This window comes from Euphorbia lathyris, chromosome 5, assembly GCF_963576675.1.
Source record: "Euphorbia lathyris chromosome 5, ddEupLath1.1, whole genome shotgun sequence".
Taxonomy (NCBI): Eukaryota; Viridiplantae; Streptophyta; class Magnoliopsida; order Malpighiales; family Euphorbiaceae; genus Euphorbia; species Euphorbia lathyris.
In genome coordinates, this window is record NC_088914.1 from 62,975,539 (window position 1) to 62,991,903 (window position 16,365).

The 16,365-nt window shown below is 35.9% G+C and overlaps 1 protein-coding gene across 1 annotated transcript; it reads left to right on the forward strand.

Annotated features, from left to right (window-relative positions):
* The first annotated feature begins 6,393 nt into the window (after window positions 1-6,393).
* LOC136230071 (ATP-dependent 6-phosphofructokinase 5, chloroplastic) lies at window positions 6,394-14,154 on the forward strand. Its single transcript, XM_066019007.1, has 13 exons — window positions 6,394-6,921; window positions 7,313-7,403; window positions 7,702-7,775; window positions 8,532-8,643; window positions 8,871-8,966; window positions 9,084-9,185; window positions 9,288-9,362; window positions 9,725-9,865; window positions 10,001-10,117; window positions 10,195-10,299; window positions 10,810-10,890; window positions 11,360-11,488; window positions 13,524-14,154. Exons 1-13 carry the CDS (start codon window positions 6,620-6,622, stop codon window positions 13,689-13,691), a joined length of 1,593 nt encoding a protein of 530 aa, XP_065875079.1. The 5' UTR covers window positions 6,394-6,619; the 3' UTR covers window positions 13,692-14,154.
* Window positions 14,155-16,365: the final 2,211 nt, after the last annotated feature.

Genomic DNA, 16,365 nt, shown 5'->3' on the forward strand with positions numbered 1-16,365 from the left:
ACTAATCCAAATTCGGTTAGATCGTTTGAGCGGTTTAGAATTGCATTAACTACTACTTTTGCATCTGTTTCTATCTCAATCTTCTCCCATGGGGTTCCGACCAGCCAAACTAAGCAATCCCTAACAGCTAGAGCTTCAATTAACATAGGGGAGAACGTACCTATCCGCACATGGCTCAGACAACAGCGGAAATTGCCTGAGTCATCTCGCACAACAGCCCCCATCCCTCCCTCGTTCGGGTTTCTGAACAAAGCTCCGTCCGTATTGCACTTGATGAATCCTTGTTGCGGTTTTCGCCAATTTACACACTGCTGATTTATTCCAGAACTCGTCACAGGTCTGTGCCGAAATGGTTCGTCGCTGCTGCTACTGTCCGCGACCTGCAGTTCTGCTACTGCGCTCGTCTGCAGTTCTGCCCCAATCGCGGACTCCTCCCCTCGATCAAGCGGTCTCTGTGTGATATCGCGGCTCTGTCGTGTCTGCTGCCTCCCTCCGCTCCTTTCTCCTACCGTCACTCCTTTCACGCCTTGTGCACCTGCTCTCATCGACGCGATGCCACGCTGAACACCTGCAGCTGTGCCTCTGCTTCTCGACGGGTTTGATTGTTCCGCTGTCCGCCGTTCTTGCAAATATAGGTTCCCTTTCCGCACGCATTCAGCAGCCGGAACTTCTTTTTGGTTCCATAGATAGTTGTTTCTTTGTCTCCATATCGCACATATCACCATCACACGTTTCTCCATCACAGCTTCATTATTGGTTAGAAGCAATTGAAGTGTTGTGGTATAGTCTCCCTCCGGTTGAGGAATTCCCGCTTCTCTCCAGCAATTACCTGCAAAAGAACATAGTGAGAATAAATGTTGACACGTTTCCTCCTCCCTTCCGTAAATTGTGCATTCAGGAGGCACCGAAACATGACGTCTGATCAGATTTGCTCTTGTAGGTAAACACCCTGAACACAACTTCCATATAAACGCCTTCCCTTTTGGTGGAATTGAAAGTTCCCAAACCCTCTCCCACCCTTCTATTGGTGTTCTGTCATAGAGAACTTGCTCGAAAGCTCGATAACCAGATTTAGAGGAGTATCGCCCATCCTTCGTAAAGTTCCACATCAGGACATCCTCTGTATCCCCTACTGGCAACGTTATAGCACAGACCTCTCTAGCTTCCTCCTCATTTAGGCATCCATACACCTTTTCGACATCCCACTCCTTAACACCTTCCTTCATTAACTCTGCTACTTTCACCCCCTCCATTCCCTCAATACAGTATGAGTGTATAGTATAGTTATGCGTCGAAGGGATCCAAGGGTCCCCCCAAATCTGTATTGAATTCCCATCTCCCACCCTCCACCTTATCCCATGTTTTAACAAATCAATAGACCCCCAAATACTTCTCCAAACAAAACTAGGATTATTGCCTAATTTGGAGGACAAAAAAGAGTTAGTAGCAAAATATTTAGCTTTGAACATTCGACTAACCAGAGTATTCGGATTATTGATCAGCTTCCACCCCTATTGTATTTTTAAAGTTTTATTATACATAATTTTTGTTTTTCACATGTTTTCTAAAGTGCGTCCTTTAAATGATATTGTGCTTAGCATTTTTCTTCTTCTGTTGCTCTTGTTTTCTTTTGTCCGACTTGATGGCATTTAACATTCGGATTCTCTGGAGCAGTGCTTCATATTCTACAACATTATTCGATGTGGAAAAGTCAAGAGAAGCATCATACTTTAATGCAAATCCCTTTGAACCCTTCATATGAACACCGATATCGGCACCTTCCTCATTGAAACTTTCATCAGGAATCTAAATCAGAATTCTGCTAATGCATGTTCCTTAAATTCCTTCTGAGGCTCGAACATAACATCAAACTATATTATCTTGAATGCTCATTCAGCAATTCGCTCAAATGTCTTTGGCCTCTATCGTATCTTTTACAGTGGAGTGTCCGTTCTCACAATAATAGAATGACCTTGAAAGAAATGTCAAAGTTTTTGAGCCGCGATCACAACTCCATAAGTCTGTTTTTCCAACTTTGGGTACCTAGCCTCAACATTACGTAGGACCTGTTGATATAGTATATTAAAAATTGTTCGGTACGTTCCTCTCAGATTAAAACCATGTCCAATCATTCTTCGGCCACACTAATGTATAATACAAGGTCAAGTGTTGGTCTATTTAAGGGAGGTGGAGAAGCCAGTAAATATTTTATCTGCTCATAGGATGTTTAACACTCGGCCATCCGGTTGAAATATTTAGTCCCTTTTATGCTCTTGTGGAAGGGGTAAACACCTCTTTGTCGAACAAGATATAAACTCACCAAGGGCATTGATTTTTCCATTCAATTTATGCACACCATTCAACTTTTTTGGTGGTTCCATATCGGTAATATCCTAGATCTTACCTGGATTTTCTTTGATTCCTCGCTGAAAAATCATGAATCCCAAGAATTTCCCTGATCCACACTGAAGGTGCACTTTTCTATATTCAACTCAAGTTTGTACTCTCCGAGGGTGGCGAAAATCATTTGGAGATGTGAAGCGTGCTCTGTTATAGTTCTACTTTTCACAATCATATCATCAACATAAATCTTAATTTTGTCCCTAATGACACCTTCAAAAAATTTGTTCACTAACCTTTGGTAATGCCGCTCTCGCATTCTTTAGACCGAAGAGCATAACTCTGTAATATTATGTCCCCTTATGCATATGTAGTGAAGCTTGTTTTTTTTCCATATGGTATGGGTTCATTGATATTTGATGATATTTGGCTGCATCATCAAAGAAGGAATATATTATGTATTCAGTTGTGGACTCAATGAGCATGTCGATGTATGGGAGATGGTAAAAATATTTTGGGCAAGCTTTATTCAAGTTTGTGATGTCAACACATAACTTTCACTTCCCATTAGCCATCCACTTTAGGCAGTGAACCTCTTCGAAAAGACTGCGGTCTTTTAGTTTCTTTACTTCGACTTTAATCACTTTTTGTCTTTCTACTCCATGATTTCTCTCTTTATGTTTTATTGGGGTAACCTTTAGATCTACGTTCAATGGATGCATTATGATGTCAAGAGAAACTCATATTATGTCCGTCGGACACCAGGCGAAGGATGTGATGTTCCCCATCAATGTATGTACAATTGCCTCTTTTGGTACTTTAATTGAGATTTAAATTGATTTCCTTTTGGCTAGCCATACCGTCTCAAGATTTTTCATGGGCTCAACTCTTTCTCATACTTCTTCCCTTGGGCCTGCTATCATGGGCTTCATGTTAATGGAATCCATATATGTCTCCTCGGTAATCATTTGGTTACCTTGAGCAACAGTTAGGCCTCGTTTATTAGGGATTTTCCATACTAGATGGTGAATCGAAAGATCTACGAAAGATTCTTATTATAATGGTCTACCAAAGATGGCATCATAAGGAAGGAAAGTATCAACCACTATAATGTTTGCCTTAGTGAGCCACTCTGTCCTACCATCTCCAATTGCAACTCCCATTCTTATACTTCTAAGTAGGGGGACTGTGTGAGCTCTAATGCCAACTAGTAGGGACAATGTAGGTATCACATGTTTGACATCGAGTCGAAGGGCTTTAAAGGCTTTTTTGGTGATTATGTTCATCAACTTATGTTTCCCCTACAATTACGCTAGGACTAATTGAGAGGGATCAACGTAGAGAAAGCGCCAGATATAGAAAGAGCCAGAGAAGATTTCTCAGTTAGCACCGTTTGCAAGAAATAGAGTAGGCTGACCTAAAACGATAGAGAACACTGTGTTTTCGAGATAGCAGTTTATTCCACGAACTAAGGCTAAGAGAATATGGGGCAAGGACGTGGGTGGTTCAGAAATATGGGGTAATCCACAACAGAGCATAACTAGTTGCACAAAAGGAGCCAGTTAGAAGAACGTGGGTTAGTGGAGCAGGGACGTGGGCACAACGGTTATTAGCACCACGAAGTCACACTATTTAAGGAAGAGAAAAGGAGGAAGAAAAGATCCAACTCAAACCAATTCAACATACAATGAAATCAAATCAAACTAAATCCTGATAGAATTCAAACAATTCCCTCATTACGGACTCTAGCTATTCTACAGCCATAGTTTGTTCATTTGAATCTTACTTTCAATTTGTAAGCTCTAGCTCTAGTCTTTCAGTTTTTCATCAATACAAGCATTCCTATACAATCCAAGCAAAGTTTCTCTCCTTGAATTCTCTTTTCTTGCAACATCTTAGTGTATCATTCTTTTAGATTCCACTACGAATTTTAAGTATTTTATGTCCTTTAAGCTTTTACACTTTCGTTTGATTAGAAGTTAGATCTTAGCTCTTAGCTCTTTTTGTAGTTTTTTAACAAAGCTACTGGCACGCTCGCAATCCGATCCAATCCACACTAAAAAGGCACGAAACAACTTCTCATATCAATAAACACCCTACGAACAATGAAGTTCTCTATCAGGATCTCTATGACCAAGACGTCTTTGTGGGATTAATGAGGAAGATTTTTCAAGTTTTTGAATGTAAACTCGGATCTACACTCCCATAATATCTCCCTATCCTCGTATTATCCTTTTCCGTTAACAGGCATGTCTTCTTGTGACCTTTCGATAACGACGTTGATGACTCACATAGGCCTAGGTTCGATCGAGCATCTGTCATGTTGTTTCGGTGCTTTCTCTAGGTTCTTCAAAAATATGTCCACCTTACCTTACTCTGCCATTTTGTTGAGTTCAATATCCAACTGCCAGCAGTTTTCAGTATCATAGCCTTCACTTTTATGAAACTTCTAATACATCTAGTTTTGGCGATGATCGGAAGTCTGGAGCTTCAGTGGATACTAGATTTGCCTTTTGTTCTTTTCAACCCAACACAAATAAAAAAATTTGGGAGTGTTTAATGGTGTGAATTAATGCTCCAATTTGTCTCGTTGCCTTCTCCAGTCCACATGCCTATCATTTTTAGATCCTTTTAAGGTGTTAACTAGACCCAGTCTATCTTTCAATCAGGGATTTAGGTAGTGCCCGTCCCATTTCACGAAGTCTCTAGCCCATTGCATGATACTAGGAAATGTTCCATGTCATCTGGTTTGAGCTCTTTAGATAGGTCTTTCCTTTAGTAATTGGATGCCATAGCCTCGATGGCCCTAACTATGTTTAGTTGGTGAATCTGAATTTCCATCTTTTGGAACCTTTCGACCCATTCCCATAGGTCTTCGTGGGGATCCTATACCAACTATTTCAGGTCCTATATGGTTCGTCTCTGTAGTATGGATGTAATGAAATGTTTGGGGATTTCATTTTCCATTTGATTTAACATCTAGATGGATCAAATAAGGAGTTTTTCTTATTTGAAGACGGACTTATTCACGATCCAAAATAGACACGCATGGAGAATGTAAGTATAGAAGTAGAATCTGATATCCTATCAAAAAATGGATATGGGGCGGGTCTTGGAGTCCAGACTCGCCTGGGGTTATGAGTCTCATAAGCTGGAATTGTCGTGGGCTGGGTAACCCACGGACAATTAGTGCTCTAAAGGATCTGGTGCAGGTCCACAAACTCATGTTAGGCTATGTTCTTTATGACTGAAAAAAACTGAACTGAACTGAATTCTAGTGAAACTGAAATAATAATATAATCTTTTAAAAATAGCAATAATTAAAATAAAAATTTGATAAAATTAATAATGGTTCTAATAATAGTGAAAAAAAATAATTATAATTATAATAAGTAATGATAAATTACTGAACTAAACTGATTACTGAACTAAACTGATTGATACTGAAATTAAGTAATAAAAAATAGAGTCTTAGTGTTTCTTATAGAGACAATGATTAACTTAGAACGCATCTCAAAAATATGTAAACAACTTGGTTTTAAGTTTTTTTTTGTCTTGTGTTAGTATCTTAAAAGAGTTAGGCAATTGCTCAGTCTTTTATATAAAACGTTCAGCGAATTCGGTTGTTTATCTATTAACTAAGGCGGTCAATTCTCATTCTATTTGTGGTGTGTGGGTATGTCCGCCACCCTACCTCAATATTGTTTTTTCTTCCGATTCTAAGAAGTGTTTTATTTATAAAAGAAAATATAGAAATTAATTAATTAATATATGTATATATAATGTGTATAAAACTAGTAAAAATTAACAAATTGATTTTACATTCAAAATGAATAGAATATCATCTATATATAAATACCTCAAATTAAATACTTACCAAAAAAATTAACAAATTGATTTTGTATGCATCATACGAGGGTTTAATCCAGCTATAGAGTTAGAAACTAAAAAGCATTATGTCAGCAATATGAAAATTTTGCAAGCAATACAAGACAAGAAAATCTCATATGATGCGGTAATTAAACATTAAACATAATAAAATAATAAAGGAGGAGGAAGGTTTTTCAGAAAGAAGTTGGTGAAATTCAAAAGGCGTCGCCTCCTTGGTTTCTTAAGCCAGAGCGGCAGAGTGCCGTTTTTCTTGTTACTCTTTCTGTCTCTCCCCATCTTCCTCGTGTTCTTCGCTCTTTTCTCTCTTACTTCTTCGCATTCTTCATTTTCCTAACTCATAACATTAACCACTTCATTCAACATTTTCATCTCTCTGCTCTGCTTCTTCATGGACTGTCTCTCCCCTGCTGCGATCGCCCGCCCCAATTTCTCTTCTCTTCGTTCTCCTCAATTTCATTCCTTCTCCTTCTATAATTCTACCTTTACCAGATTGAATTTCACTAGGATCAACCACAAAAATGCCGTAGTTGCTCAGATTGGAAAGCATACTCAGCCACCAATTGACTTCAGCGATCCTGATTGGAAGATTAAGTATCAGACTGATTTTGAAAGGCGCTTTAATATCCCTCATCTTACTGATGTCTTCCCTGATGCTCAGCCAATTCAATCTACATTCTGTCTCAGGATGAGGTCTTTTTTCTTTCTTTTCTCTTCCTTTTCACTTATTTATTTATTTATTTTCTTCTTTCATGGAGCTTCTATTGCCCCTTTTGTGATTTAAGCTTTTTACATTTTCGAAAAGTATGTGCAACCTGACTGGTTAGGTATACGTGATCTGTTTGATGCCATTTTCAATTTTGATAGTCTTTTGTTCAGTTCTGTTAGCATATTCGGTTTATTGTTGACTTCTTCTTCATTCGATATCAATTTGGTTCGAAAGGAAAATTGCAAGTATTAAAAAATTCACTGTCAACCTTCTTTTTTAAGAAGAAGTCGAGATACTAGCCTCCAACTAGAAGATTCTTGAGCTTTTCTGTCAATAGTTTTCGTGATCTAGTTGCATTTTTTTTTCCTATCACAGGACTCCAGTGACAGAAGATTTTGCTGGTGGTTATCCATCTGATGAAAAGTGGCATGGCTATATAAATAATAATGATAGGGTACTTTTGAAGGTATATATCAGGTCCTTATACAACTTTGGAAGTCAATTTACAATGATCGGATTACTTGGACTATCAATCTGACAATATTAAGCATACTTTCTTGGTCGAACATTCATCAATCAGTGATGCATTCCCCCCCCCCCTCCTTTTTGTAATGTTCACTTCTTACCAGTTTGATAAACTATGCCTACAAATTTGCAAATTGTTATGATATTTAAAATTCTAGCTTTGATATATCTTTGTGGACAAATAGTTTAAGTTTTGCAAGTAGTTTGCATTCCTCTTATCTTTTTAATATGTATTTCAGGTTATAAATTTCGCATCTCCACAATCTGCTGGAGCTGTATGCATTGATCCTGATTGTACTTGGGTTGAACAATGGTAATTATGTGCTTTAAGTCATCCTGCATATTTTCAAATATATAATTCTTGAAATTTCCTGGCATCAAGTGCTAGCACCTCTTTTTTATAATGGATTACTAATGTCAGATAGCTTGATAAACTCTTTCCTGATGGAATTAAACTGTTAATAGTGCGGTAGGTCTAAAAATACTTACAGAAATTGCTCAAAGAAATATAAGCATGCCATTAAAGTGCGTAGTTTTGTTCAGCTCAGGTCATTTCTGGAATATTAGTATATATATAGATATAGATTTTGCTGATGCAATCAATGGATAAGAGGTCAATAAATCAGAATAACAACATGCGCAAGAGGCAAAAGAGACTCAGGTTTTCTGATTATTAGTGATTGGATTTACATATGTATAATGTAGAGCAAGTGTTTTGCATTTTTTATGTTATTGAATAACTAATTGAATATTTACGGGTAACAAGCTACAAGAAGGTTCGGTATAGGCAACATAGGTAAAAAGAATGTGCACCTAATTGGGAGAATGAACAATAAATCTTCCAGATCGTAGAGGAATATATTCCAGTTGTAAAACATGAAATGAATGGAGCATTTGAAGAGGGACATGATTAATAGAAGAAAGTAATAAGTAAACTTATAGAATTGTTCTTTAGTCTGACAACATTTGTAACCTGAAGATCAGTTTTATATATTGTATCTGAAACTTTACCAATTCATTGCAATATTTTCACACTTTGCGATGGATATGATACATAAAATCTTTACAGGGTTCATCGTGCTGGCCCTCGGGAGAAAATATACTTCAAACCAGAGGAAGTTAAGGCTGCAATCGTAACGTGTGGTGGGCTCTGCCCTGGTCTTAATGATGTTATCAGACAGGTAAGGGTTCTTTGAATACAAATTGGATTGATACTCCCTAGATCCGTGGATGTAATGCAAGAATTTTGAATCTTTAAGAAACTACGTTATTTTGCTATCAAATCATACATTGAATCTGTTTGCTCTTCGGAACCTCTTGAATTATTAAAAAATTCTGTAATTTATATGATATACTAAATGTTTGAGGTTTTTCTGTTATATTTATATATTTTAAATTTTTTTGGCAGATTGTCATTACACTTGAAATATATGGTGTCAAAAAAATAGTGGGGATTCCTTTCGGGTATCGAGGTTTTACTGACACTGACTTAAATGAAATGGAGGTAATTTTCAATAATGTATATGCATGTCATTATGTTCTTAATACAGAACATAATTTTTCTTCTAAAAGATAAAGTTTGAAAATCCATAATCATTCTAAAAGACACTGCTGTTATTAGCTATCGAGGAAAGTTGTCCAAAATGTTCATCTTTCTGGTGGAAGCTTGTTGGGAGTTTCACGTGGGGCACCAAGTGTTAGTGATATGGTGGACAGTATGGAGGTGCTCACTTTATCCCTTTCAAATTTTTTATGAAGTTTCAAGAGTCATACTTCTAGAAAGTGGGCATTAATGTTCTGTTGTCCTTTTGTGTAATAATACCAGGAAAGAGGAATCAACATGCTGTTTGTCCTAGGTGGTAATGGCACACATGCTGGAGCTAATGCAATTCACAATGAGGTTATTTTAGCCTGTAATTGTATCCTGATTTACTGCTTCTATCAAACTTAATTGGTTAGCTGAGAATGATTTGCTTCAGAAATTGCATCAGAATGATACATTTAATAGGTCCTATTCTGACCAATTTTTCAGTATCTTCACAATGAGGTTATTTAACCTGTAATTCTATGCTGATTTACTGCTTGTATCAAACTTAATTGGTTAACCTGAGAATGATTTGCTTCAGAATTCCATCAGAACTCTACTAATTACATATGTTATTTGCATCAGCATTGATCACTGTCCTAAAATTCAAAAGCCTTCTCTTTGTTATTTTTATGTTCCTTGTTTAATTATTTTCTCCTCTGAACTTCTGGTTTTAGTGCCGGAAGCGAAGGTTGAAAGTGGCTGTAGTTGGCGTTCCAAAAACTATAGACAATGATATTTTGTTGATGGACAAGACTTTTGGTTTTGACACTGCAGTTGAAGAAGCACAACGAGCAATAAATTCGGCCTACATTGAGGTACAAAATTCGTGTCATTTATTAGTTCTGTTATATAAGTGTTGTAACATTGCATTGATTCTACTTATCTGTTTGTATAGATTATCCCTTTCCTTGTACTCACATAATTTATTGATCCTTTCTACAATATTGTAGGCACATAGTGCTTATCATGGTATTGGGATTGTGAAATTGATGGGTCGTAGCAGTGGATATATAGCCATGCATGCGTCTCTAGCTAGTGGGCAAATTGACATATGTTTGATTCCAGAGGTATTATCATTTATAATAGTGTTTAACATAAATTTTAGTGGAAAGATACAAATGTAATCAATATATGAAATTTCTAGGTACCTTTCAATTTGCATGGTCCTCATGGTGTTTTGACACATTTAAAGTACCTGATCGACACAAAGGGATCGGCTGTAGTCTGTGTAGCAGAGGGAGCTGGACAGGTGGGTTGCACTGACATTTTTGTTAATTATTGTACCCCTGTAAGAACATGTTTTACGAAAATTATATCTTCAACCAATGTATTATTACTACATGATTTTTTTTCTGCTCAAAAAGACTGCTTGTATTCATTAAATTTAGGGAATATTATAAAAATATTGTGTATACATTTGAAGTTGCTTGTCCAATCTCATTTAACTTGTGGCATATATATATTTTACGCTATAAATTTACAGAAACATATATCATATCCTTGGTCCTGCCAACTTATTAGAAATATATTAGTAAATCCTCTTGATTGGTGATATTTAATACTGTGGTGATTGAGTTCATTCGCAACAAGATTGCATTTTGTACAATTGATTTGCTGTTGCCAAGTCATTGAAATGAACTATTATGATATTCAATCTTTAATTCCTTCAGAATTCAATACTAGAGAGCCATTTTTGTTTTTGATTAAAAAAGTATCTTACCAAGATGCAGAAATCATGATATGTTGCCTATCAATGCAGAATCTTCTCCAGAAAACCAACGCAAAAGATGCATCTGGAAATATTGTATTTGGAGATATCGGTGTACACATTCAACAAGAGGTTAGTAATTGATGTGTAATTAGTTTTATATTTGTAACAGTTTTAGTTATGCATTTGGCAGGACAATTAAATTGCTCGATGGAATGTCTCGAGAGCAACCATTTATTATTTTATTTTATTTTTTGACATAGTTGATGGCCATTGTTGTCCTTCAGTAATTTTAAATGCAAATATGTGACCAAGAATTGTTCCAATCATTGGTTAAAGACAAGTATAAAAACGCATTTTTCGAGTTAGAGAGATACTTCAGTAGACAAATATATGAATCAAATAGCATTGCACACTTCTCATACAAATTAAAGGAAGAATCGCTGAATCTTTCTATATTCTTGTGAAACAAAATTCCCCTTCTATATTTCAATCAGTAGATGGCTTTATAATTTAATCTGCCAATTGTCTGCACCTCTAATTGGTTTTTGGTGAACCTTCTATGATAAAAAAAAATCAATTTTTTATTTTTTTCTTTCAGACAAAAAAGTACTTTAAGGAGATTGGAGTTCATTCTGATGTGAAGTACATCGATCCAACATATATGATCCGCGCATGTCGTGCAAATGCATCAGATGGAATCTTATGTACTGTACTTGGACAAAATGCTGTGAGTGCTTCTTTATCTTCCTCTAACTAGTAAGGCAATGCATACTTAAATTATCAATCTTAGTAGATCTATTTGAACAACTTGTAAACAACTATTACTCTACTGTGTTAGTTCCTGTTTTGGATCCATTCATCTAGTATACAACTTGCAATCAACAAAAACAAAATTATTGTATTGTTTCCATCACGATATGATAAATCATGAATGCCTGCGGAGAATTCAAAAGGGTGAAGTCAAAATGGCATTAAGTAAGATGAAGTTGAAGAAAGCAGTAGGACCTGATGGCATCCCTATTGAGATTTGGAGATGTTTGGGAGAAAGAGGAATCGAATGGTTGACGACGTTCTTCAACAAAATTTGGAGAAACAATAAGATGCCATCAGAATGGAGGAAAAGTACCTTAATCCCTTTGTATAAGAACAAAGGCGATGTCCAAGATTGTGCCAACTATCGGGGAATCAAATTAATGAGTCACACTATGAAACTTTGGGAGCGAGTGATCGAACAAAGGTTAAGGAGGACGGTGAAGATCTCGGAAAACCAGTTTGGCTTTATGCCGGGAAGATCAACTATGGAAGCCATCCATCTAATGAGACAATTAATGGAGCACTATCGAAATAAGAAGAAAGACTTGCATATGGTTTTCATTGACTTGGAGAAAGCATATGATAAGGTACCAAGGGAAGTACTTTGGTGGGCCTTGATAAGGAAAGGCATTTCGCGGAAATATATTGACATCATAAAGGACATGTATAAGGGAGTATGCACGAGTGTACGTACTAGTGTTGGGAAGACTGAAGAGTTTCCTATTACGATTGGAGTGCATCAAGGTTCCGCACTAAGCCCATTTCTTTTTGCCATCGTTATGGATGAACTAACAATTTCACTTCAAGATGGTATACCATGGTGCATGCTGTTTGCAGATGATATTGTGTTGGTTGATGAGACGAAAGAAGGAGTGGAGATGAAGTTGGAACTATGGAGACAAACTCTAGAATCTAGAGGCTTTAAGTTGAGTCGAAGTAAGACAGAATATTTGGAGTGTAAGTTTAGCGGCCGTAGGAGTAGGGAGGCAGGGACAATGACCCTAGATGGGAGAGTTGTTCAGGTCTCGGATTGCTGCCGGTATTTAGGATCTATTATCCAAACGGATGGAGAAGTAGATGGAGATGTTGCTCATAGGATTAAAGCTGGTTGGTCGAAGTGGAAGAGTGCTACGGGTTTCCTTTGTGATCCCGGCATGCCTAATAGATTGAAGGGAAAATTCTACCGGACGGCAATTAGACCAGCATTGTTATATGGTACGGAGTGTTGGGCAGTGAAACACGGCCACATCCATAAGATGGCGGTGGCGGAGATGCGTATGTTGAGATGGATGTGTGGTCATACGAGAAAGGACCGGGTGCGTAATGAAATAATTAGGACAAAAGTAGGGGTCACATCTATTGAGAATAAAATGAGAGAAAACCGACTAAGGTGGTTTGGCCATGTGAGACGTAGAGCGCTTGATGCGCCGGTTAGGAGAACCGAAGAGTGGCAAAGGGATGTAGTGGTGAGGGGTAGGGGAAGACCTAAGAAAACTTTGAGGAGGGTGATCGAGAGTGATATGAGTTTATTGGGAATTGAGGAAAATATGGTAGTGGATAGGACGGAGTGGAGGGAGCGAATCTGTGTCGCTGACACGACTTGATTTTCACGGTTTTATATGATGGTTCATGTTAGCCGACCCCGAATCATTTCGGGACTAAGGCTTTGTTGTTGTTGTTGATTATTTAATACAAATTTTGATGAAAAATGGGGTTATAGTAATCATTTAACAAATCTTCGTCTATGTTTTTCTTATATAGAAAGCTGTACTATATAACTTTTAAATCTTAAGCACAAATTAGTGAAATGTTTTCTGGTATCTATGTATTGAAGTTCAAAGAACATGCTATCTATATACAGTAGAGAAAGGATTAATATTTTACTTTAATATTCATTGTCATGCTAAATATTGTAGGTAGTGTTTTAATGTGAATCCATGATTTTCCAGGTACATGGTGCATTTGCTGGATATAGTGGAATAACTGTAGGCATTTGCAATACTCACTATGTATATTTTCCGATTCCAGAAGTTATAGCGTATGATCGATCTGTAGACCCTAACAGTCGTATGTGGCATCGATGTTTGACTTCAACAGGCCAGCCTGACTTCATCTAATTGTAATTTATGTTAGAAGTTGTAAGAAATCAATGATTCTGTAGAGTTCATCTAAGGACAAAATGCCATTCCAGAGGATGAAGCTTCCTCCAAATGAGAAATTTATTTAGTGTATAGTAATTCTGTGCCGGTTTTAGGAAATATAGGCACCAGTTTAATAAAATGCCATAGGAAGTTTTACCAAAAAAATAAAATGCCATAGGAAGAAGACCTAAGTCAAGCAATTTGTAATTGACTTGTATATTTATTTATGCATCAATATTTGGCAGCTATTTTACAATTGTATATGAACTAGATTTGTTCCAAAGTTTTTCTATTGTCTATAAGAAAATTTGATATTTCTTCATTCTATGACCAACTACTTGCCGTAGGAAATTATTGGAACAATGTAATCTGCAAACTTCTATTTGATAATTGTTACATTCTTTTCTTATATACAAAGATCAACTGCTATTGTTATGAACTGCTGAATAAAAAATCATATAAAAGATGCCACATCAGCTTGAGTTCGTTGAACACATTTTACATGCTTTTATGAATAAGATGGAATAAGCTACAATATGACAATCCATGTCAACATGTTTGAAATGCAGGAGCGGCATCAATGTGAATTATTGTCTTATTATCACAGAATATAGGAATTGGCATTGTTGAGTTCAATTGAAACTCCTTTAATAGATTTGCTAGCGATTTTAATTCGCAAACTGATATTATGCATATGCGAAGATTTGCTTACACTCTTTTGTTTCTTAGCCTTTCATGCAACAAGTGAATCTTCAAGAAAAATATAGTATCTTTACATCTCGGCAAATCAAAGTCACAATATGCCACCAAATTAAAGTCACTCTCTGATGAATAAAATAAACCCTTCTTGATGGTTCCTTCGAATACCTCAATAAATATAGAGCAATCTCCATATATAACACAATAGGATTACTCGCGTATTGACTTACTATTGAGTGACATAGGAAATGTTTAGAGGTGTAAAGCCTAAATAAAGCAATCGGCCAATTAACCTTCTATATTGCTCTTGATCTCTATATGGACTTGAGTCGTTAATTAGTAAGTTCAACATTGCTTAGAAAAAGACTTGCTGCTATTTTAGCTCATTGCTTTCCTCTATCCTTGAGCAAATCAATGATATATTTCTATTGACATATTAAAATACCGGATTTACACATCCATATTTCTTTTATGTGATTCAACAATTGAGTCAATACTTGTGTAGTCAACTGTAGTCCATGTGAAGACAACTTTATATATTTTAAGGTATCTAAAATGAACCTAAGTCTGTTTTATATAGCACAGAATGATTATTTCAATCGTGAAGGCATATTATGATTCTAATTGAGGCCATTGTAAGTTTACCAAGCGCTCAATTACAGATGTGGTGTATTTTTGGGGAGGCTTATTAGTATCTTGAAAGTACAAAAAACAAAACGCAGCGAGTAAAAATTCTGCAAAAGCAGACCATCGCTCAATGTCCACAACTTCTTGTGAGATGAAATGACTCTTAGTTTCTCAATAAATTCAAAGTACATTTATTGTTGCCAATTCAACTTCATTTTGATAATCAAACTGCATTGCAGCTAATCCCATTTTTCATGAAATGATGAAACATCTAAATATCGGTTGTCACATTGTAAGACAATACTCAGAAGATGGATTTATTGCTACATCATACATCACTTCAAGTGAATAGCTTGTTCATATGCTCAATAATCCTTTAACATCTAACCAAATGTCCATGACATTATCCGAGATGAAACGCCTATATAAGATGGATAGAGTGGAGTTCTGGTAAATATGAATTAATTATTTCCAAAATATTGGGCAAAGATGCAAATTGAACATAATTGAGACATTTTTAGATTTTAATCGAGTTTGTATCATGTATAATATAATTAAGTTTATTTAAGGAATATGTTCCAAAAGGTCTATATATGGGATGGAAGGCCCACTAAAACTAAATAATAAGAGTTATACAGGTCCAAGAGCAGAAGCTGTTAAAGAGCTCCACCAACCATAAGCCAGTTTACGCAGAGGCAGTTACACTTCTTGTTTGGTCGAGTCCAGGACACAGACACAGACACAGTCAGGTCCCCAACAAACTCACAATTAATTTACATAAATAAATTCAAAGTTGCCAACCCATAAATTTTTATAAAGGAAATTTCTAGATAAATTTCTTATTTTTTTTTGTTGTAAAAAAAAAAAAAAAAATTGAAGTATTCCATGTTAGTAAAATCAAAAACTTTTAGATTGATATTGTCAGTTTGATTTTTGGTGATCTCAAAATAGAATTTTAAAGAATTGATGATATTCTAAACAATTTTAGTTCTTCACTTTTTTAATTTTGAGATCATTTGTTTGATTAAGAGAGAAAGTAAATATATAAAAAAAAAAGAAATCTACAAAAATGATAATTTTGAAAAATTCAATATTTGATTCCATCGTAAATGTGCTACGAAATGATTTAACTTTTTAATTATTTTTAACTTTTAAAATTATCGACAGTGTCAATCTAAAAATCTTTAATTTTGCTAATAGTAACGATCTCATTTTTTTGTAATAAAAAAATTAGAGGCACAAATTTACAAATCATGAAACTCCAAATATCATATTTGAAATCTACCTTTTTAATAATCCTAAATTTTTATATTAAAATATTATT